The 23087-nt window shown below is 39.4% G+C and overlaps 1 protein-coding gene across 3 annotated transcripts in view; it reads right to left on the bottom strand.

The window, feature by feature from the left end:
• The window catches only part of unc5a (unc-5 netrin receptor A), a 155387-nt gene that overhangs the window by 45517 nt on the left and 86783 nt on the right, over positions 1-23087 (bottom strand). For all 3 annotated transcript variants that reach the window (XM_030145812.1, XM_030145813.1, XM_030145814.1), the window contains exons 3-5: positions 4544-4687; positions 2830-2933; positions 1437-1617 (exon numbers count right to left, since the gene is read on the bottom strand). In XM_030145812.1, the coding sequence (XP_030001672.1) occupies positions 1437-1617; positions 2830-2933; positions 4544-4687 (429 nt within the window). The remainder of the gene's footprint in view (positions 1-1436; positions 1618-2829; positions 2934-4543; positions 4688-23087) is intronic.

Here is a 23087-nt window from a genome sequence, read left to right as displayed (position 1 = left end):
GTCCTAATTAAAAAGTCCGATTTCGATTTAAAATCGATTAATCGTGCAGCCCTAATACATACATACATACATACATACATATATATATATATATATATATATATATATACATACATACATACATACATACACACACACACACACATATATATATATATATATATATATATATATATATATATATATATATATATATATATATATATATATATATATATATATATATATATATACATACACACACTTTTTTTTTTTCCCAATCTCCTCCCATTGTTCCCTTCATTCAGATATGGTAAGGGAACATGATCTTTTTTTCCACAAGTGATTCTCAAGGTGTTTTCTAAATGTCATCCTTCATCCTCTAATCCACTGATATTCTATTGAGAGCTTTTGGCTGGAAAAGCAGAGTAGATGTGATCTTTAAAATAAATCAAATTTTAATAGTTCCCAGTGACATTATAATATCATAAGGGATATGCCTCCCCTACTTTTTCAAAAGAAAAATAAGGTTTTGTGTGATAACCGACTTCTCTTTTAAAAAACTAGATAAACCAGACTCCCACATAGCTTTGTACATTTGCATCCTGTTTCCCTTTTCCAGACATCACTGATGGCTAAAAAAAATGCTCCTGTTCTGACTTTACAGCCCATCATCTTATACTTCCTCTGGCAGTGTCGATGAAAACAGACCCTGTGTCAGAAACTGAGCCAGATTATCTGTTCCTCATACGTACCAAGTTCCTTTCATGATGCATTCCCATGTGATTTCCATCTCTTGTTTGTGTATATTCAAGAATTAAACCAGGATGTAATGTATGCAACAATTGTAGTGCCAGTGTGCACGGAGCCCTCTGTGATAGAAAATATGCTGTTTCTCTGCATTTTAATAAAGGTCAGTCTATTTATCAAGCCAAGTCATTATTTACAGTTTGCTGTTAATTCAATTTCTTTCCTCATACTGGAGTCACTACAGAGAAGGAGAAAGATGGCAGCCTGGAGATTAGAGACTGCCAGCTTTAACAGAGTGGCTGCCAGTAACATTTTAAGTTGCACTAATTAATGTGCAGATACACGACCATCTTTATGTCATTATTTATGATAGTGTAATTCCTTCCTTGCTGAAAAATAGAGCTGACTTAGGCGAGTTGTCACCATATGCCACATGTGCTTAACACTGCATATTGTTGCTATTTAAACTCCACTGTAGTTTTTTAGAATTCACCCAACTATATGAGAAGCCCCATGCAAGAAAACATGCAGATATTAAAGTGGAAATGAAAGAAAACAGAAGCAACATGCAAGAATAATGTGATTCATTTGAGCTGTTTTCATGTTTTTATATTTTGAATCTGGGAATCATTAGAGCCCAGACCTTTCATTAACCTCCGTTTACCCAGCTCGGGCAGTCTATCCTGTTGAAAAATGTTATCACTTACCATAGACTAGGACCGTGGCAGAGGTGCTTTTGCGGCGGGCGACGATGTTTTTTGCCACACACGTGTAGTTGCCTGTGTCTGCCAGCCGGGCTTTTTTGATGACGAGATTGTGGTCAGCAGTGATGAAAAAATTGGGGTCGCTCACTGGGTCAATCACATCCTCGTTTCTCTGCCACTCCACCTGAAAATATGTTTTAGTGGTCAGAATTCACTGAAATACAACAGACAGTGTCTCCCTCATGCAGCGCCACAGACGTGCAGAAGACAAAAGAGTTATACATGGACAAAATAAGCAGACAGCTCCTTTATATGCTGTCAGAGAAACAAAAGAAGGAAATGGAAATCAGTTTGATACCGGGCTGAAATTAATTTATTTAACACACCCTACTGATTCTTATATTTATTCTCTCCTGTGTGGAGACAAGGCTTTTATTTTGTAACTGTTGGATATCTCAGTAGCTGTTGGAGGTCTGTAGGCAAAATGGTCATGCTTTGTGTAGTTTCTGTGCCCTTTTCGTAAGCCAAAACTGATGTTATTCTTTTTGGTGTTCTCTCAGATTGGCTTGCTTGTTTTCTTGCTCTCACTTGACCTTGTGTCGTCTTGAGAGCAGCTACAGTGTGGCAGCATTGTTGCTGGTATTACTGCCAGTTGCAATTCGGCATATAATTGGGCTTTCTTCCTCTTGTGCGCTACCCCTGTTTTCTCCTGTGGTGACTTCTGCTCTGACGTTCTTTTGTGTTGAACTGCGGTTGGCACCTTCCTCCCCATTTTTCTGCAAACTGTCCTTACACTGTTGAGCTGTGATTGGCTGGTCTGCTGCTCCCAGTCTCTAGGCTGTCTGAGTGGTTTGGCCTAACCTCCTCTCGTGTTGTTATTAGAGCAGTTAGTGCCTATCTGGGACTGGGACTGAGGGGGGGGGGATTCTGCAGACGAGGTGAAACAGCTGGCCCCGGGCTGGTCCAAACACAGATACATACCAACCAGAGACATATGGAGAGAAAGGAAGAGAGACAGACAGAAACTTGATGAGAACAAGAGTGTATGGAGGATACAGTACATGGAGAGATGGCAGAGAGATAGAGAGAATGAGATACGAAAAGACTGAAGCAAATAGACCCATTAATTATGGATAGGCCTTTAGAGATGCCAAACGGAGAGTGAGGCCTCCTAGCTGATCAGAGTGATGTGATGAGATGATGTGATATACGGATTCAGAGATGTAAGAGAGATAATAAATCAATAATGGAGAATAATTAGAGGTGTAATTTATCTCTCCCGGTGGTGCAGGGAGCTGGCACTGGGACACTTTTTTGCTCTTCGTCCTCTTGGCAAGGAAAGGGTAAATGGATGCTAGATTTGGGCCTATAAATATCTTCTGTATCCGTGTCTCACCTCTGCTTGCGGCACTCCCTCGGGGGGATGACAGCGCAGTAACACCTCCTGATCCAATGCCACCTCTTTACCCTGTGGCTCCTCCTCAAAGTTCTTCCTCAGGTCTGGTGGAAAAAAGAGGTGGTGAAAGAAACAACCAATTAGAGTGTTTTTGTAAAGTCATGTGAGCTTTAACCGAAATACCTCAATCCAGAACGATTGGCATGGTGATCTTTCTAAATTTTCCACTCTTGGGTCGTTCGCCCGTTGCCTCCCTGTGCATATCTCACTCCAGTTGGCCCCTAAGCCACACAGGGATCGGTGGCACCAACCATGTTGCTTATTACAGGCTTCCTGGCTGGTTCAGAGATGCTTGTCTGCAGCCAGAGGGGCTCGGCATCAAGCAAAAGCAATTGCATTACCCCTCATCTCTCCCTCCCACCCACCCACTCTGCTCTCTCCAGCATCCGCCAGCCTCCAGCTTCCATCTGTATGAGGGCTTGGAGCAGGCACACGAAAACAAAGCCCTGAGGCGCCTGGACAAGAGCTCCTGCAAGCCTGGCTGACTGCATGGGGCTTCACATTACGTCTCATTGAATACTCTTACTGTTGCACCAAGTCCTGCTATATATTTGTCAGTAAGCCCAGGCTGTGAATTACACAGGTAAAAGTGCCAATGCTTATTTCTTACAGGGAGAAATAAATGCAGGGCTATTTGTACTTGATGAGCTAAACACAGCCCGGTTTTGACTCAGAGCAAAGTGATGTGTTATTGTGTCGTGGAGGACCGAGGGTGTGGCTGTGAGCCACCAGTGAAATGTTTTAAACAGATGCTGAGCCTGTCCTGACCAATCATACTGAGAGAAACATTAAGACAAGCAGAGCGTTTCATGACATTCAATTTAATTAAACCAGACAATGAGACTAGAGGAGACCTAAAATACAACAGTCCTGGAAGGCTCAAATGTACGGGACTGTGTATGCAGGCACACTATCTTCACTGTGAATCTGTGCACACAGACATTACCAAAGCCTTTCTGTGTGTCCTTTCTTACATCTAACTGACACTGCTGAGCTCTTAAACAAGTTTGGATAATGAATGTGTGTTTTCAAAACGTCTTGTGGTTTAGAGACGGTGCTGTGTTCAGCTCTGTCTGGAATAATGCATATTTATGTGAGAATTAATAGGCAGAATGCTTTAAAATACTCAAATGTAAAATGGCTTCCTCTAATAAAGCTTTTGAGGCTGTAGCGAGGGATGTGTCTGTGTTCCCCAGACAGATTTATGATTGCTGCACAGCAATAAATTTCAAATCTGTTTTTATTCCACTTACTTTCATAGGGATCATTGCTGATACAGTGTATCCCGTGAAAAATATGCTCATGAATACTCAAATTTAGCGTTCCACTTTTTTTTTTTTTTTAAATGCTGCCTTCAAGTACATGCATTACTCTCTTGTTCTCTGTGCCAGGGCTTGACATTTTTCTCTTATAAGTAGAATCGCAGGAAGATAATTTAACTAAATTGTAATTACAGTAAATCACAGTAATACACTGTGGTGCATCAAATCATAATGGCCTCGGGGCTAATTGTTAAATGAAAGTTACTCCCTCCACAGCAACCTTAAGTGAAAAAAACCACCTCGCTAATATCCTGATTATAACTTACTGACATGCAATGTGCAAGCACCTTGTTAGGTTGTCTTCCTAATGACTCACAGTAAAGTGCACTTACAAGCAATCCTGATGTACGCTTTTTGGCTTTTCTGGGTTCCTGTAGTGCTCCAGGCGACACACTGACACCAGTAGTCATCAAGCCCGAAGATCTTCTCCACCTGCTGTCTTGTTATGTCAATTGTCACCTGCATGACTGGCAGCGCTGCGAAGAAAATACAGGAACAGGGGTGAAAATGGCGAACAGGGGAGCTGAGTGAAAGCAATCAACTCAATTGATGGCGTTATAAAAAATGAAATGACCGAAAATATTTCTCAACGGAAGAAAATAAATAAATAAATGAGCTGAGCTGCATCCTTCGGTGCATTTTGTACCTTAAACCAAACCAGCAAAGTAATTTAAAAAGCCAGCCAGGATAAACAAGCAGAGAACCATAATCATATATAAACAGAGTGCTTGTTAACTGAGGAAAATGAGAAGAGAGCCTCAGAGCTATCCTTGGTGTAATTTGGAGGGCGTTAAAACAGCAACAGTTGGGAAGGAACAAGGAGGCACGAAACAAACACTCTACAAACACTCTACAAACACAAATACTCAGCTCAACGCGCTTCTATTATTAAATTCACTAAGGAGGTAGAGTTCACATTCTATGGCGTATTTCCTCCACAGTGTTGATATAAGTCACGCAGCTGAAACACAGACCAAAAAAACCCAAAAGGTTTATTGCTTTTCTAGATAAAGACTTTTATAAACCCTACTCTAGACAAAGAGAAATTGGAAAATCCATTCCTTCTTAACTGTCCAAACAATACAGCATTGTCAAGAGTGTTGTCTTTTCTGATATTTGAAAAGCAATCTTTCATTTCATCTTCTGTTGACCTTTTATTTGAGACCTGTAATCCAGTTGTATTTTTTATATATTGAGCAACGACCTTGATCCCTACTATGTGTCCTACTTTCTCTTCACTCTGATGAAGAGATTGCCATGTTTTCCTTCGGCTTCCAGCTCTGCTCCTCTGATCTTTTTTCTCTGGGGCCCTTTGGAGAGAGAGGTGTTGAACCTTTCATATGAACACAGAACATTTTGCCGTCACGGAGGACACGTCCCTCCTGCAGACAGAGTAGTATATAGAGTGCTGTATATTTAAGTCTCAATGGAGTGCAGCTCTTCTACTACCATTTACATAAAAGCACTTTCTGACACTAACACTCCCCTCATATACTTGATCTGTCTGCAGTGATCATTTCCAGCTCTGGTTTGAAGCTGAATGAAGCCTGACTAAGTGCCACCTATCAGGCCATCAAACCTATACAGCAATTATATAAAGCACTTGTGCTGATACAGGGCATTTATCAAAGCAAAATGGGGGTTTTTTGTAAACAATTTGAGGCAAACTGCATGTGGATCTGTGTGAGTGCAAGCTGGCCCGGTGGTGACATGAGCTGTCGGAGAGAAAAAGCTGAGTGGCTCTGTCGCCAGCAGGCACACGGTGATAAGTAGCAGCAAGGGTCACTGACAGACCCCCCCACCCCCATCCCCATGTATTAGAGTCTAAATGTGGGAGATTTGGCTGTATGTGATCACTGTAAATCTGAGTGCATGTGCAGAGAATCCAGCCCCGAAGCACCACTCTGAGCATCAACAACACCCCATCCTGTGCGCGAGATATTTACCAAATCGTTCTCATGCGTGCTTCACTCGCAGCCAATTTAAAAAGGATGAAGAACAGATATTTAAGTCTTTAGTGTAAGGTTTAAAAAAAACTATGGCTTAAAACTGACAAGAAACTGCTTTTAATTTAACCCTGTATAGGGCACTCCTAGAAATACTCTGAAATTCAAAATTTGAACCTTAGTGAGTTATTGGAGGACCTAACAAGACTTTATTACTTCATTACTAAATATTTTATTGTTATGTAGAAAATCAAGGTCAGTGAAGTTACCATATTTGGTTCCTTACCCATAAGTGGCAAAAAAATAAATAAAAAATACAAGTAATATATATAAAAATTAGGGGTGGGCAAGTTAACGCGTTATTACCGCATTAACGCATTCATTACATAACGCCAGCAATTTTTTTAATCTCACGTTAACGCCATTTTATTATTGTTCTGCCTTTCAAGCAAGTCTTAGTTGATTTATACATACTGACTCTTATTTTGAAACTCATGCTTTTATTTTGCCGGTCCACACACCGGTGCTGTGTGTATGTGCCGGCTGAGAGGAGAAAACCGGCGAACTTTACAAGTAATGCTGATGTTTAAGCTAATTTGTTTATGCAAGCAGTCGGAGATGGGTTGCTAATTCTTTATGCAGGCTCATGCTAAGTTTATGTAAATTCATTGGTTGTGTTTAGGTCTAACATGTCAGCCTTTGAACTAACCTTTACTCATTTACGATGTGAATGTTGTATTAGCAGTCATTTTATCTCGATGCTAACTTGAATGGGAAAATCCATAGACACGCTAACGATTAGCATTTACAGGTTAATTAAAGATTTACAACTTCTTTTTATTCAGCAACAAAGGCTCACATCAGAGATATTTGATACTATTCATTCTTACAACAACTGAACATAAAATACTCGCAGGCAAATGTTTTTGGGGCCATACAAACAAGAGTGAAAGAAACATGTCTGTTAGTTCTATGTCCGAACTGACTACGGTAACACGGAAAGGACAAAACATACGTTAGTGCAACTTATTCTGACCACCTCAGGGCCCCTTTTGCTTGCTTTGAACAACTGAACATCACATATTAATGGGCTTATTAGTATTAGTACTGATTAGTGGGCTTAAGACTCCTGTCAATCACTCACAACTGTAAATACACTGGTGGGGACATAAACATGTGTAAAAGTAGTGGTTTTTTACATGGACATTTTCATTTTAAATGTCTTCAGATGGTGGGGTTGAGAAGGACACAGTTGTTTGGAAGCACTGACGTGCAATTATTTTTATCACCAGAGTACTTCCAGTCTGGAATATCACTGAAATGTAATACATGCTGTTGATGCGTCCCCCCCCCCCCCCCGCCAAACAACTATGCAATTAATCGCGATTAATCGCAGAAAGCCATGCGATTAAAAATTTTAATCGCTGCCCACCACTAATAAAAATACAAGAAAAACACATGTAAGGTGAAAACAACATCACTTTCAGTACATTACAACAACATAAGTGCTGATCCAGACCCCTGTCCACATCCACATTCTCCCTTTGAACATCATTCCTTACATTAGTACCATTACTTCATGGTACCCAACAAAGCAGGTACACTCACTGTTCATGCAGACGTGGACCTTACAGACCCTGTAGACCACATCTGACCTGAGATTGCTGACTCACTGTCCTCACTGTAACCGTTACTGTCACCGTCTTGTAATGTATGTGGAAATTACCAAAAATAGTCACTTGCCCAACAAAGGGTTGACTTACTGAAATCACTTTGGGTCTTCAGGCTTATTTACTCACTTCATTTTCCAAGTCTGGCTTTTGTTTTGTGTGTGTGTGTGTGTGTGTGTGTGTGTCTGCACGCGTGCGTGTGTGTGTGTGTGTGTGTGTGTGTGTGTGTGTAGTGGGAGTGAAGGGCACAGGCTGAGGGAGCGCCTAAAAGCTAAAACAAATGGCTAAAATAACAAAATGGGCACTACAGAGAATAAACAAATGGAGCAGAACAAACCTCCCATCTTCCTTTAAGTCTGGCAGAAATTGGCCTTTTCCTTAAAATATACAAAACATGAGGAGGAAACTCAAGATTGATGTTTTGTTAAGTCACAAGAAATTCTGAGGCTACCAGATGTTCTTGTAGTGAGTTATATATTCAAAAACAAAAAGACTGACCAAAGCTCATGACTCCTGTGTTAAAAGCACTTCAGTGTATTCTTTTTGTTTCTTTCATTCAGAAATGTACAATTTTTATCTTGTTAGACGGAGAGAAATCTAGGAAAAGATCTTCATCTTGCATGGTTGACTAATTGTTCCTGTGATGAATAATTCTCATTAATAACATCATATAAACTCTGAATATATAGAACTATACTGGAATAATTTCCACAGTATATGCCATAGTTGTGAAGGTACGGCTTATGAACTACAAAATCATGAGCAAATTGCTATTGAATATTTATAATATTTACAATTTAAAAAGTAACCATAACTAATGAAAAATAGCATATATTATTTGTTTTTATTCAGAACATAACTTAAATCTCATCATTAGCATGGACAGAGGAAAATAGTTAGCTGTTGCTACTATATGGCAAAAATGAAAGCTGTAAAGGGAGAATGAATTGTTTTATTATCCAGTGAAAAACAGGCCTGATATTTGCTAAAGAACAGACCACTGGCACTTCTTTTTTTTTTTTTTTATTAACATTGTTTCTGTATGTTTGTGGATAGTTTATTATTTTTCATTGCACTGTGATACGCCAACATTCACATAGGATCATTCATATTAATAATGCAAATGTGAACCAACAAATAATATTAGATTTACAGAGATTCTGAATGATCAAATTAGATAAATTGAAGAGAATATTTATAATTATAGGTAATTACTGTACAATCACATGGAAATAAGAATGATTATACAGGTCTGGAAAAAAATAAGAGACCACTGCAAAATCCTCACTGTCTCTGATTTTACCATTTATAGGTATGTGTTTGAGTAAAATAAACATTTTTGTTTTATTCTCTAACGTACCGACAACATTGCTCTCAAATTCCAAATAAAAATATTGCTATTTAGAGCATGTATTTGCAGAACATGACACATGGTCAAAATAACAAAAAGATGCAGGTGTTTTCAGACCTCAAATAATGCAAAGAAAACAAGTTCATATTAATTTCTAAACAACTCAATACTAATGTTGTAACTTGGGAAAAGTTCAGACATCAGTGTTTGGTGGAATAACCCTGATTTTCAATGACAGCTTTCACGTGTCTTGGCTCTCCACCACTGCTGTTGGATGACTTGGCATTGAAATTCAAGAAGCATAGCAATGTTCCATGGCTTGTGACCATCCATCTTCCTCAAGAAGTTTTCAAAGTGGCTTCAGGTCTGCAGATTGGGCTGGCCATGACAGGGTCTTCATCTGGTGGTCCATCATCCACACCTTAATTGACCTATCTGAGGCCAGGAGCATTGTCCTGATAGAAGAACCAGTCCTCAGAGTTTGGGAACATTGTCAGAGCAGAAGTCCAGTAGTTTTCAAGAGTTATTTTTGGATTCCAATTACTTTTGTGGTACTAATAGCACTGTTTTTGCCTATTGTAAGAAGATAGTGATGGCCACAGTAGTGGTTTTTATACTTCTCCTTCTTAAATAAGACATGGATCAGTAGAATGAGGTGTGCTTGTGCTGGAATTCAACAGACACAGGAATGGAATGGCCGTCATATATGCGCACATGCTGATTTCAGGGGAAACTGCAGTGGTCTCTTAATTTTTCCCAGAGCTGTATTTGTTATCTTAGAGTGGCCTGTCTGTAGAGGGAGTGGGTCTGTTATGTTGTGCCTCCATGTTACCAAATTTGTTCAGAAAGAACAACTTCTCCTTTTTTGTTTTATAGCAGGTGGCATCTAGTGTTGAGGTGTATTACAGTCACCTGCTGAGTGTGGACCAGATTTATTATACCTTGAACTAAGCAGCTCGGAACAAAAACAAACACCAGCTGTGACAGGAGACTTCACAGATCCAAGAGGTGAAGGAAGGTGCAATTTACAACTTCACCAAAAGATGTCACTGAAAACAACACACTGAGCCGTTAAAGTGACACTGTTTGCAATCGGAGTTACATGACTTAATTATGATGAAACAGATGAATGCTGGTGATAATACACATACAAATATGAACTTTATAGATGGAAACGGCTCAATCAGAGACACTGCCTTGATCATTTTCTTTATTCATTAGTTTGGATCCAGTGGAAAAAGACGTTAACACTGTGGTAATGATTGTCTGGTTTTTATGTTTGACTAAACACCACCTGCATTAAATTAAAAAAAATTAAAAATAAATCAAGCAAGCAAATCAGCGCCTCATGTACCTGTCATGTACACAGGTTTCAAACCCCAGTGTCCCAGGTAACAACCCCAGAACATATACACTCAACCACAGAACAACTGTAGGAAAAAAGGCTTATATTACTGTGTAGCCAAATTATTAAATGTTCTGTGCACATGTGTATCTCACTCAAGACGACTTGGCATCCCAGACAAAATCATTGAATCACATACAGACAAGGGGAAAAAAATAATTCTGATCACTTACAAGGCACAAAAGTGGCTTCCCATGGAAAAACATTCATTTGTCCAATAACACACAACCAGGAAGTAAATATTATCACAGAAATTAAGTAAATACTTCAATAAATTATGACATGAACTACAGGATTCAGGATGAGTATTATATCTTACATTTAGGTTTTTGTTTTTTTTTTATATTTTCAAATATTAAAGATGTTTAATATCATGTTAAAATAGCCATTCTTCTCCCACCCTTGTGCCCCCTATAGACCAGCTAACACTGTCTGGATCTGAACTCAATACACTAAAGTCAAACAGTAACACCACGGGTTGATTGAGGTGGCTACAAAATCTCTTATTGTTGTGCAAGTCTGACTGATTTGAATAGAATAGAATAGAATAGAATAGAATAGAATAGAATAGAATAGAATAGAATAGAATGTACTGTCATTGTATGTACAATGAAATTAGGAATGCAACTCCAGTCAGTGCAGCAATATTTACAAACACCAGTGTTAGAGAATAACAACAGAACAATATAAAATTACAAAAAACTGAAAAATAAGATTAAAAAAATATAACAAATGTACAATTTAACAAAATAGAATAGAGCTAGAATAGAGAATAGAGCTTAGTAGAATAAAAAATAAAAATGGATAAAAATATGAACGGGCACATTTTACAGTACTGACAGTATGTATAGATCTATGAACAATATTAACTGTATATATTACCATGAATAACAGTATGTATATCTATGAAACAGTATGTATCTCTATTAACAGTATGTATTTCCAATAAAAAACAGTATGCACAGTATATCTATGTAAAACAGTATGGAGAGGGCTTTATGGCATCATGTCCATCTTGGAAAATATCGTATAAGCAGAGAAATTGTTCTACATATAAGTAATCCAAGTAATATTTTTTTTAGATTAGTCTTTCAGGGCTTCATATGGTTCTGCATAGGTGTCCTGTGATTCTCTCATGTGGATGTACCGGTGGATGAACTACTCCTATGCCTAAATCACTATCTGTCTATCTACTGCACAGCCGGACATTCAGCCCCTCATCCCCTTAAGTCTTTGCCCTTTTTTAAATCATGTAGATGGTGCAATTAGACTCAGCATGGAGTAACATTACACTTTAATATATCTTGGTTTTCAACAGAGTTTCAATTGGCCACGGACGATTTCCACATTGAGCCATTCTAAAGTTTGGGAATCTTCAGGATGGAGGTTAAAGATAGGTAAGATTTAATTGAAAAGCACTCTCAAACCTAAAAGTTAAATTGAACTTTGGATTGTTTGAAATCTCACATAGAAAGAACAATGGAAACATCTGATGGCCAGATTTAGATGGAGCCCACAGCAGTTTAACTCCACACAGTCATTTGGAAAGAAATGTATTTGAATCCATACATCTGAATAAGCTGCGCTCACTGTTTCAGTGTACAGCTCTTACAGTAGAAATTCATTTGATTAATGCAAACCTTCCTTCCTCTTGGAGCTAGAGGGTGCAAGGAATAAAGATCAGTATGGAGATGCAAGGCATGAACAATAGCAACCTGAGGTGAGAAATCCTAAGAAGAGCAATTTGAAGCTCTGCTTGCCAGGCTAATTGCATTCTGTTTCCTTATCTCTTCCTGTCTCCATAATTACCTGCTTTCTGTGTCTGACACCTTCCAGTAACACTGCTGTGAGTCACTCTGTCCAATTTCACTCCAATTAATAAGTAGGACAAAATAATCTTATCACTTTATGAACAAAATACTACTGTAATTCTATAGCAGTTAATAATGATTGGACAGGGTGCTATTTACTGTTATTTTCCAAAGACATTTCCTTGGGGATCTCTGCAAGTAAAATAAAATTTGTGAATTTCACTCAGACGACCAATTATAGCAAGTGAACTATCAATTGATGGAATGCTGTTTTTTTTTTTTCTGGGACAAGGATCCTGACACTTCTGACTCATTTATATCAATATTGATTAGTACATGTACTCTGAGTTGCATCTGATTTCAAAGAAAAACTAAAAAGAGCAAGAGGAAATTTGCACTCCAATTCCTGCTAAATACTAAGCAAGGAGTTAATATTCGTGCTAAATGATAATTAAAATATGACACCATTCGTCAGTCTGCAGTTTTGATCCGCAGCCCATTTATAAATGAGCTCATATCCCAAACATCATCGAAGTTACAGTGAAAATTTTAAAGGGTGATTATGTGATTGAAACCACACGAATCCTGGGCATACAGATGGAACCCTGTTGAGTTTATTTTTATTAGATTGCACACGGGAAACTTAAGCTTAACCACATTTTTGGAGCATGCAGCCAATATTTGTAAATTAGCATGGAGATAAAGAGGGAGGAACAGAATAAAGTATGCATGGCTGCACAAGATGCACAAACAAACTAGTCAGCTCCTCTGGTTTAGCAATTGATGCAAAAATCCTCCACTTGGCTCAGGCTACATGCACAGTAATAAAAACTCATAACCCTTTTAGACACAGAAACAGGCTCATTCGTCATTTTATATTATCTTTTTTAAATACAGGCTCATTCTTATTTGCCTAAAGCTGCAAAGACAAGAGTCAAGTTTGCAGCTAAACCAAGCCCTGTAGGAACATTCCATAAAGATGCAATTTTCATCTGTTAAACAATTTCAGTACTATTTAAATTCAGCGTATAACACTGTGAATAAAGGTATGGATTAGTCACAGACTGCCTCGCTATTCAGACAAACACCACTCAGTTGCTACTGTCTTTAAGAGACGCTGCAGGAAAATGTCTCCATTCAGACTCTGGGCTCAGGTTTACAGATGCCAAAGCAAACACACAGATCTCCCTCAAGAGGCTTTAAGTTTTAACGAATGAAACAGGAGGAGGAGTGAAAAAAAGAAGGCAGGGAGAGATGCAGAGTGCTGGGTTCGTGAATTAACTGACCCTACTATTGTATGAAGGAGCTTGTTCCCAAGTCTTCGGGCAAAAGAGTATAATACAAGCTATTACTAGATCCACTGGTGTGCACGCATACAAAAGAAGCACCAACATTTACTGTACTGTGATTTATTCTAATCTGCAGCAAAAACAAGATTATTTATTCATGTACTCCATTCAAATCTGAAAACGACCAGTAACACGCAACAAAAGACAGGCGGTGAGGGACAAGGGCTCATACTTGTGTGCATGTGTGTGTATATGAATCTCCCCCTGACCCAATAGGGGCTCAACACTCACAGGGAAAACATCATTGGACTCAATCCAAGCTGAGTCGATATTGGGCTTGTCTGAGTGCGAGACTTTATTTTTCTCTCCCTCACTCTTGTTTTCGCGGGCTGTGACCTCAATTCCATAGGGGTCATTTGCTTATCAAAGGCAAGGACTGGAACTTGCAGGTCCTGAGTGTGTGTTCATTGTGACCAAGGAAATTCAATTAGGTGGCATCCCTACTGTGTGTGGCTGGGATTCATCAGTGGATATAGGAGGATTAGGGTTGGGTGATTCTACATCAGGGGAATGCACCATTTCAAGGGAGTGAGTTCACAATGGTTGAGGAGAGACATCACAGATGAAGGCTTTTAAGAATGCCCTGTCTGCGCATCCAGGCAACCAGTCAAAAGTATGCTCTAAGTGTTTCATTTCCTCCTGTGGTACTTTTCTTTGTACCGGATGGCATCAATGTCATCACCAGCACCAAGTGTCCAGAGCTCTTTTTCAAGGAACCAAGAATGTGCTCTTCCTCAGACCAATTACTTCACCTTTCTTACATGAAAGAAGTCCTGACACTCAGCCAGGTTGTCAAAAACAACTTTGAAGCTAAAAAGCCTGCTGAAAGTAGTATAAAAACACAGATGCAGGGCAATGCAAAGGCTAGATAGTTATACATATGTGCATACCCTCTAAAGGCAGTAAGGCCCCAGCACTGAACCCCTGCCTTGCTTTCTAACTGGCTGGTTTGATAGGTTCCCTCCATTTTCTACTTTCACTAGTACTGATAAAATAGATTTTCATCATCACTAAGACACTGCAAACCACTGGTTGAAAGATAACAAACAAGCTACATGCATCATCATAGCAAGGTCTGTATACTTGAGCCATGCATTCACACCATTTGACCCTGCTAGCGGTCAACTGTGACTAATGTTTAGCTAACACCAAGGTACAGGACAGAGAAACCGTGAGAAAAATGTGAATGATGAAGACCAAGAGGTGAAAAAAAACAGAAGTACTGCTATTTGGCATTACTCTGGAGACATGTCTATACATAAAACATGCTGAACAGTTGTTAGTAATGTACATACTAATGTATAAAGACACATGGTCTGTACAGCTAATATGCACCTACTACATTTAAGTGTAGACAAGACAAAAAAAAAAAAAAACGAAAAAAGACTAACTGAGTTTTTGTTCAGTAGCGACCACAGGGGAAGGTGAGGCGAGGGGTATTCAGTATTACACACTGAATTTTTAATGCAATTTGTGTTGTTATTCCAACAATGAATTGGGTTCACTGCAGAGTTTTCTCATAATATTTAAGTCTATTTGCCATTTTCCACCATCAAAAATGAAGGCAAGAAAAAAGAAAAAAAAAAGTAGTTTCTAATAGCCTGTACACAATCATCATTGAACAAAAATGCAAACTTAACCCTAGGTCACTGAATCAAGGGCATGCCTGCTTTATCATCAAGTTCTCAAACTTCAATTACCATGTAAAGCAGCAAAGTGATGGGTGGCCCATGCTGGCTGACATGGAGAGCTGCTGGTGCCATAAGCGCATGTCCCCTAACAAGGATAACGTGGCCTTCTGAGTGAAGCATGGCTCTATTAAACAGCAAGAGAGATGGGAAGAGAAGAGGGAGGGGAAGGCAAAAAAATAAATAAAAAAAAAAACATCAGAGAGTTCATGGAGAATACTCTAGTGAGGCCTCCCATTCAGGGCTGTTGGTGAGGTTGCGACTTAAGTCAGTGGGACAGCGTTCTGGGTCAAGGCTCTGCCTCCGGTTACGACCAGCTTTTCAAAAGCTTCTTTTGATTGAGCTGTCCATTTTCCACAATGAATGCATGCTGCAAGGCCCCTGCTGATGCTCTGAATGTCGCTACAGATTATTCATGGCTGACAAACAGTGGAGCAGGTAGAGCTCCAATCAATCTGGCTGGGTTCAGTCCAATGCCATTCCAAGGAGACTCAGGTGGAGGGGTGACAAAAGTAAATGGTATGGGGCATAAGAAACACTCAAGTCACAGACCACCATGATTACTTTCATAATTCTGCTTCTCTTATGAATGGAGTAAAATGTAGGTTTCCACAATCAGTTAGTTCATAGCTCAGATATAAACGCAGTAGCAAATGAATGTGTAAGGTTTTGAGGGAAAATAAATAGTGATTAATGGTGTGCACACAACGAATGCCCCAGGAGAGTGTGATCTTCACTTCACAAGAAATTTCACTGCTACATTTGTCACTGCCACCACACCCCCAGGAACCGTACAACAATGCACCGTGCAGTTTACATAAATGATGTTCAATTTGTGTTTTTTGCTGCACATGAGTTCACAAGTTCTCAATGTGATAATGAATTGATGTACAAAACTTTAGAATAACTTTTTCATTTAGGACTGACATCACATGCACATAAAGGTTAAGATTGGACATCTATATTTCACATGAACATCCAGTTGTCGGTCAACGCACAAAAGTCAGTTCTGATTCCATCAAATGGACATTAATTCAAAGTGATGGATTTTTCTATTTACACTGCCCCTCTATAATTAGTTTGTGCAACCTTTGCTTAATAGCACACATACACACCTCAACTCCAACATGCAGAGGCAGCACTGTGATTTACCACATTGCCCTCACCAGAGTGCCCTGGTTGTAATTACTCTCCAACCAATATCCTGACCCTGATGATTGGCAAGAGCAGAATGTTCTAGATGCCACAGTCTTCAGGCTTGAAGTGACTGAGACCTGCTTCTTTATCTCCCACACACACCTTGTCCAACCTCAAATGAGAATACATTGGAGGTGAAGGCCTTGAGCACTTCTGCTCTCTGCCGCTGCTTCCATTACATTCTGCAGAGTGGGAGGATCTGATAGAATGTTACCCACATGAAAGCCGTGATAATTTGCCCAGGCTAACACGTTTCTCTCCCCCTTGTTTGACATGGCCTTGGGCTCTGAAGTAAATAAGGAAAGTTGCTTCAGGTAGCTCAACCTGGCTCCCATCTGGTTGTAGAGAGCGGTGTGCCATACAAATTGCATTAGGGTTTCCCCCTCCCCTCTCATGATCAGTTAGTCCCTCTTGGGCCTTTGGCCGGCAGTGTTATCAGACTTAGAAGGCAGAGGTTTGGGTAATCCAATGAAGATGTGGGGGCGAATGCAAATAGTCAACACAACTAACTGCATTCAGTCAACAGCCTCAGGGAACACAGAGGCTACGAAAGTCTTTCTACAAAAGTCAACAATTTCTTTCTTTTTTTTTTTTTTTTCCCATTTTGGAGGTGCTATGATGTACTGAGCTTCTCATGTGATGCTTTTGTTCTTTTAAAAAAACATTCAGCATGTGTGCACACTGAATAAACACATGCTCATGTGTGTTCTAATAAGCACTAATTAGCTCTCTGCCAGCATGCAGCACACACAGGTAGAGAGCTAATTAGTGGTGCAGGAAAAGTGTAGAAAACAATAAGTGATATCTACATTGTTTCCACTTGCACTATTTCTCTCACAGGTATTAAGTTTGATGTTAAAAATCTGTGTAAGACCTTGAAAAAACTGACTTGGAAGGATTATTAAGATAGCTCTCGATAGTCAGTGGCAGAGTGCTGTTGGAAAGCAGGACTGCTGTGTTTCTCTGAAGTGTATCCTGGACATGGAGTTATACCCTGAAGTATTACCTACCACCCTCGCAAAAGAAAACACAAGATGGTTCTCAGCAGACAATAGCAGCTGAAATCACCTAACAGTGAAAGTAAAGCGGCGCTATCCTCATTTTATTTATTTATTTGTAGGACAGAAGAAAAGGGAAGAAAGAAAACCCAGTGAGAGAAACATGTGCTGTAAGAAATGAAAATGACAACACCTTAAAACCATAATAACAGGAAAAAATAAAATAAAAAAAAAAAAAAGACCCAAAGCCTCAATTCATAACCTGTTCTAAATCCGCAGATTAGCTGGCCACATGGGGATTGAGTTCATGTGGTTTTCACTCCGATATAGACTGTGTAGTTTGTCCAAAATCACCTATAACAGGAGGCACAAGGGGATGAAGTGCTATAGAGCGAACACGGATTGAGCAGTTAAATATTAATTTCTTTGTTCAAATGTAGCTGAATTAATTATTAATGCAGTGGATGCAAGACGCAGAAGTGTGGACTTTATAAATAACCTGAAGCTGAAAATTGAGAGAATGGAGTGGAAGCACAGAGTGGACCCCTGAGCTTGGTTTCAAATTTGTAGTACATAATGAAGTATATATATTCAGAAAAAGCCAAAAAACAGGCGCAGAGTTAATACCGAGTGAGGAGTTTAAAGACAAACACTGTAGAATATTTGCAAAGAGCAGACGGAAAACTAATTGAACAAGGACAGCGCAGTGTGCACACAAATGATACAGATCTGAAAATGTAATGTGGAATAATTATCTAGTTTTATGCTCGTTTTAATGTTATGATAATTACTGATTTTTCCTGTTGTCTTATTAACATATTTGACACTGTTCTGCATTTTTGCAATTATTGGGAGCCTCTATTCTGTTTAACCAACAAAATAGTGACACATCAAGTGAAATTCTTTCATTTTCCTTTTTATGACATTAACTGGTATACAAGCTGACGTGACGAAAAAAAGTCTTATATTACATTACTTTTTGAAACTCTATAAAGTGGAAGTAGACTCACTTAGACTCAATTTGACTCAATTTCAATGACAAACCGGTATAGAAGCTGACATGACAAAAGAAAGTCTTACATTACATTACTTTTTGAAATTCTTAAAAGTGGAAGTAGACTCTAAGTTGACTCAATTCTACTGTGCATTGCTTTTATATCGCTGCAAAACAGAAGACAGAAGCAGCACACATTCAAAAAAACAAACACATGGTCTAAAACAAGGTGAATCAATCAATTATTAATGACGATTTCATAAAATCCTTAAGATTGTTTTGTGATGGCTGTGGACCAGGACTGCTCTTGCATCTGTCAGCATGCCTCATTTAACACCTCCCCCTACGAAAAGCCTTCCTCTGATGTGTGCGCCACCGCCATTGTATTTTCACGGGTGTGTGTTTGTGGTCGACACACTGACCACATGCTACTGAATCCAGAAGTGGTATGTGGGCAGGAACACGCCGATAAGTGACTTAGGGTTTTTATTCCCTGAAACATGAGGCAGAACACATTTCCCTGGTTGTTTTTCACTGCGTCACCTCCCTGACCTCAAGTCTGGCAACATGCATGCAAACAGTCCATTCAGAGTATGTGGAGCAAATTCTGAATGTACAATATCGACTAAACCGCTTCAAAACGCCCCCGGCTATGGAGGTAGCATCCCAACTGCAACTCACCTGTTATTTGTAATATTTCCAGAGGAAAATTTCTGCTCGTCTTTTCATATGTCATACAGCAATTCATGAGAAGATTGAAGCTATTCTTCTTCCCTGACTGCATGAAAGTCTTTTTTTCTCCAGCAAAGTCTATCCCATACCCAGGACACCCTGCAGCTTCTGCTTTAAAAAGGACGAGAGCGGTAAGTTGATGTTTGTTTGAGGGGTGTGTAAAATACCTATACGGAAAGTCTCCTTGGGGCCTAACACACAAAGCATTAACTGTCAGCCACCGAGTTCCTCTGCCTATCAAAAATCTCCATGGACTATTTAGCTGTCAGCTCCCTCACCACACCTCCCTGCTCCACTATTTTTAAACGAATTTGAGCAGAGCAGGTGTTGATTGACACCACAAACTCCCACTCTGTCTCTCTCTGTCAGCATAACATTCACGTTTTTCATTTCGAGGGGATGTAGAGGTAAGTTGAAAGATAAAATTACATTACTGTAAAAATGAAAAATGAGAAAATATTGAAGTTTGTCGCCTATTGTCAAAATAGCAAGGCAGAGAGGAAGTTTACCGCTTTTTCTCAGTTCAGTTCTGAATCCCACCATGGTTAAACGCCACATTTCGAAGCACATTGTGAAATCCAAGCGTATTTGCAACTTTGGCCTCCATTCACTCGGCACAAGGGCAGTATAAGTGGCCTAGGTAACGCATGTGCTGCATTTCACTGCAGTATACAGACATGGTTTTATTCATGCAGTTCAGTTTGTGTGCAGAAAGCTTAGAGCTACAGAAATATAAACACTTCCATGTTAGCGCTGAGGACCAAGCTGCTTTTCACATAAGATACAGAGACTTCTCTGTGCCTTTAGAAATGTAGATGAAAATGCAATTTACCTGAGTATTAGTATAAATTGTTAAGAGTTCTATATCCAAAATACACTGCACAGCAGAAAATCTCTGCAGTGCATTATCATTTAAAAGGGATGAAGGTAAAGGGATCACACAGATTGAAGCTTTTGTTGCACATTTTGTTGCCAACAGTGCGCACATCCATAAAGACTACAAATGCAGGGTTGAAGGACTGTATTGATAACATGTCCGTCTTTACCACACGGGGTAAATAAATAACGTGAACTGTAGAGAAAGAAAGATTCACCAAGACAGCTGAATGCATTCCAGCTTCCAGCAAGGGCACTGCTTTTGTGAGACTGACAAATACAAAATTACTTTGGAGAAAGAAAAATGTGAGGCTGACTCGGGATATGTTGTGGTGGGAGGACAAAGGCTGTGCGCGTGGGAAACTGTTTGACAAATGGTAATTATCTTTTTTTTCCCACCTTTGTTACACTAATTGCTGTTAATTTTGAAATTCATTATTCCTAAATGTCAAGACCAATTTCAAACGAGCAGACCTGACAGTCCACATTTCCAAATAAAAAAACAACTTTACGCAGAGTTTCGGATGATAAGTAGTAAGGACTTTGTATGAGTTTATTTGAGATCAATCAGCACAGCTGGATTGTTTTTAATTCCACTTGCCGCACTTTACTCCCACTGCTCCAAACACACTTGCAGTTGTCTCAAGGCCAGACAAACACAGGCTTCAATTAAATCCACTTTGACTCCCGACACACTCTGAGGTGCGGTGCTCCACTTTGAGAAACACACACACACGCATGCATGCACACACACACACACACACACACACCACTGACCTGCCCGAGAAGCCTAATAGAACACTTTGGCAGATGTGTCACGGGAACAATTCACCTTGCCATCTGTTTTCTGAGCTTCATCGCCAAATCCTTCCCCCTCCGTCCCACAATCAAGGGCAGGATGAAATACAAGTCCCATTATGGGGAAGCAACTAATAATGCATTATCAATTAGTCCCCTTGGCTACTGATCGATGCTTAGCAGGTGGTACAAGGCCATTTCATTCATTTAGGACTATACTGTCCCCTTCCTCCTGATTCTCTTATTTCCTTCTGCTCATTAGATTCTGACTCCCAGACCTATCAAGTTTTGCTTAAATTGCTTTGGCACCGCTCTTCAATACTCCATTAAAGATCATGTTTAAATCACTGTTGTGTTGCCTCATTAGGTCGACTCTGAACCGAAATCATCTGAATTTTGAGACACAATGAAATAGCTGTAAACTTGTCAGTGCTTTCATGTATCCCTAAATGTTGTTATGGCCTGTGAAGAGCCACTAGGGCTGCACAATTTATCAATTTCAAATCAAAATCGGATTATTTAATTAGGACGATATTTTAAAAAGGGTAATCGTCAAATTGAATTTCATCTCTCTCGTGTCTCCGGACCATGCCTCCAGGCTACCGTAGGCTCCTCCTACTATGTGAGAGTGGTCTCCACAGTCTTTGGTCTCCACACACCAGTAAAAAAAATGCCATTTGCTAAGGACAGTGAGAAGTTCATGGCTAAATATAGCAAGATCAAGTTGGTTAAGTGGAATTGGTATGGTTTTGAAGTTTCCGATGAAGACCAACGCATTCCTTGCTGCAAACTCAACCTGAAGGCAATATCAGTCAAAGAGAGCAGCACAACACACTCATTTCAGCCCCTCAAACTTCATCACATGCCAAAGTGGGAGCAGTGCGTTGCATTGCACAAAAATAACATGCCAGTTAAAACGCCACCACCAGTCCGAATCAAAATCGAGTTTTTAGAGGGGAAAAAAAAAAAAAAAAATCAGCATTTTATTTTTGGCCAAAATTGTGCAGCCATAAGAGCCACACATGTAAATTTCCTGTAAAGGTAAAGCCATTTATCTGCATCCATGTTGTTGACCTATACAGACCACTGACAGACAGATGAAATATGTGAAGGGATAGAATGTGAGATTGGGTGAGTTAGGTGATTGGCTGTAATAATACCACAGATAAGTATTGAGGGTATTAAAATAAAGGTTAAAGAGCATTTCAGCTAAGCCTGGCTTATCTCCTCTTAGATCAGAAATTAAATATGTCATCACATTACAATCCAGGATCTAGTCAATCAGAAAATACATATTTTATACAAATGAATCCTCGCTGGTTTGCAGACTTTGGGGTTAGCCTTGTGGTACGATAACACATTATTAGTTCTGTTCATAAAATGATGGTTTTAAAAGATTTACTTCTGCGTCATGCGCTGTATTTAGACTGCAAAGGATTGATGAAGGACAGGAGCTGATGCAGATAAACATTTGAGGAATAGGAAAGGGTTATATCCCATTATATAGATTTTAAGTGATATATGTAGTCATAAAAAGGGGATATTAAACAGTTTAATAGACATCACCTCAATGTAAATTTAAAAAATTGCCTTCATAAAGTACAGAAGTGTAGCACTTGATTATTTTCTGCATCACCTTGTGTTTTCATTGTAGAAGGCTTGTTGACAATGGTTTCAATCAACAGAGAAAATATAATCTCTGCCAATCTTTATAAGGCAGTAGCTGAGGTTTATTGAAATAGGGATGTGAAATGCATGTATTTTCCACCTGAGAGGGTCTGCTGCAGGGGTGACAATGAAGCACGTGGATCAAAATCGTTTCCATCAATGCTGGCAGATGAAATGCAAACACAATCAAATCAGTCTGGGCCATACAACCATCCTCTGTTCAAATGCCAATCTTCCTTCTCCTCATCATGTGTCTGATGAAAAATCATAGAGTGGGAGAATCTCCTAATCTATGCAAACACACTGTCAGCATTGATTTGTTCAGAGGGGATATGTCTTTATTAGGACTTGCCAGACGTCTCCGTTTCTTCTGTCCTATAAAGGATGACCTGG

Source organism: Sphaeramia orbicularis, chromosome 10 (genome assembly GCF_902148855.1).
Source record: "Sphaeramia orbicularis chromosome 10, fSphaOr1.1, whole genome shotgun sequence".
NCBI classification, from domain to species: Eukaryota; Metazoa; Chordata; class Actinopteri; order Kurtiformes; family Apogonidae; genus Sphaeramia; species Sphaeramia orbicularis.
Note: the sequence above shows the minus strand (reverse complement) of the source record. Positions and strands in the feature narration are given on the sequence as shown.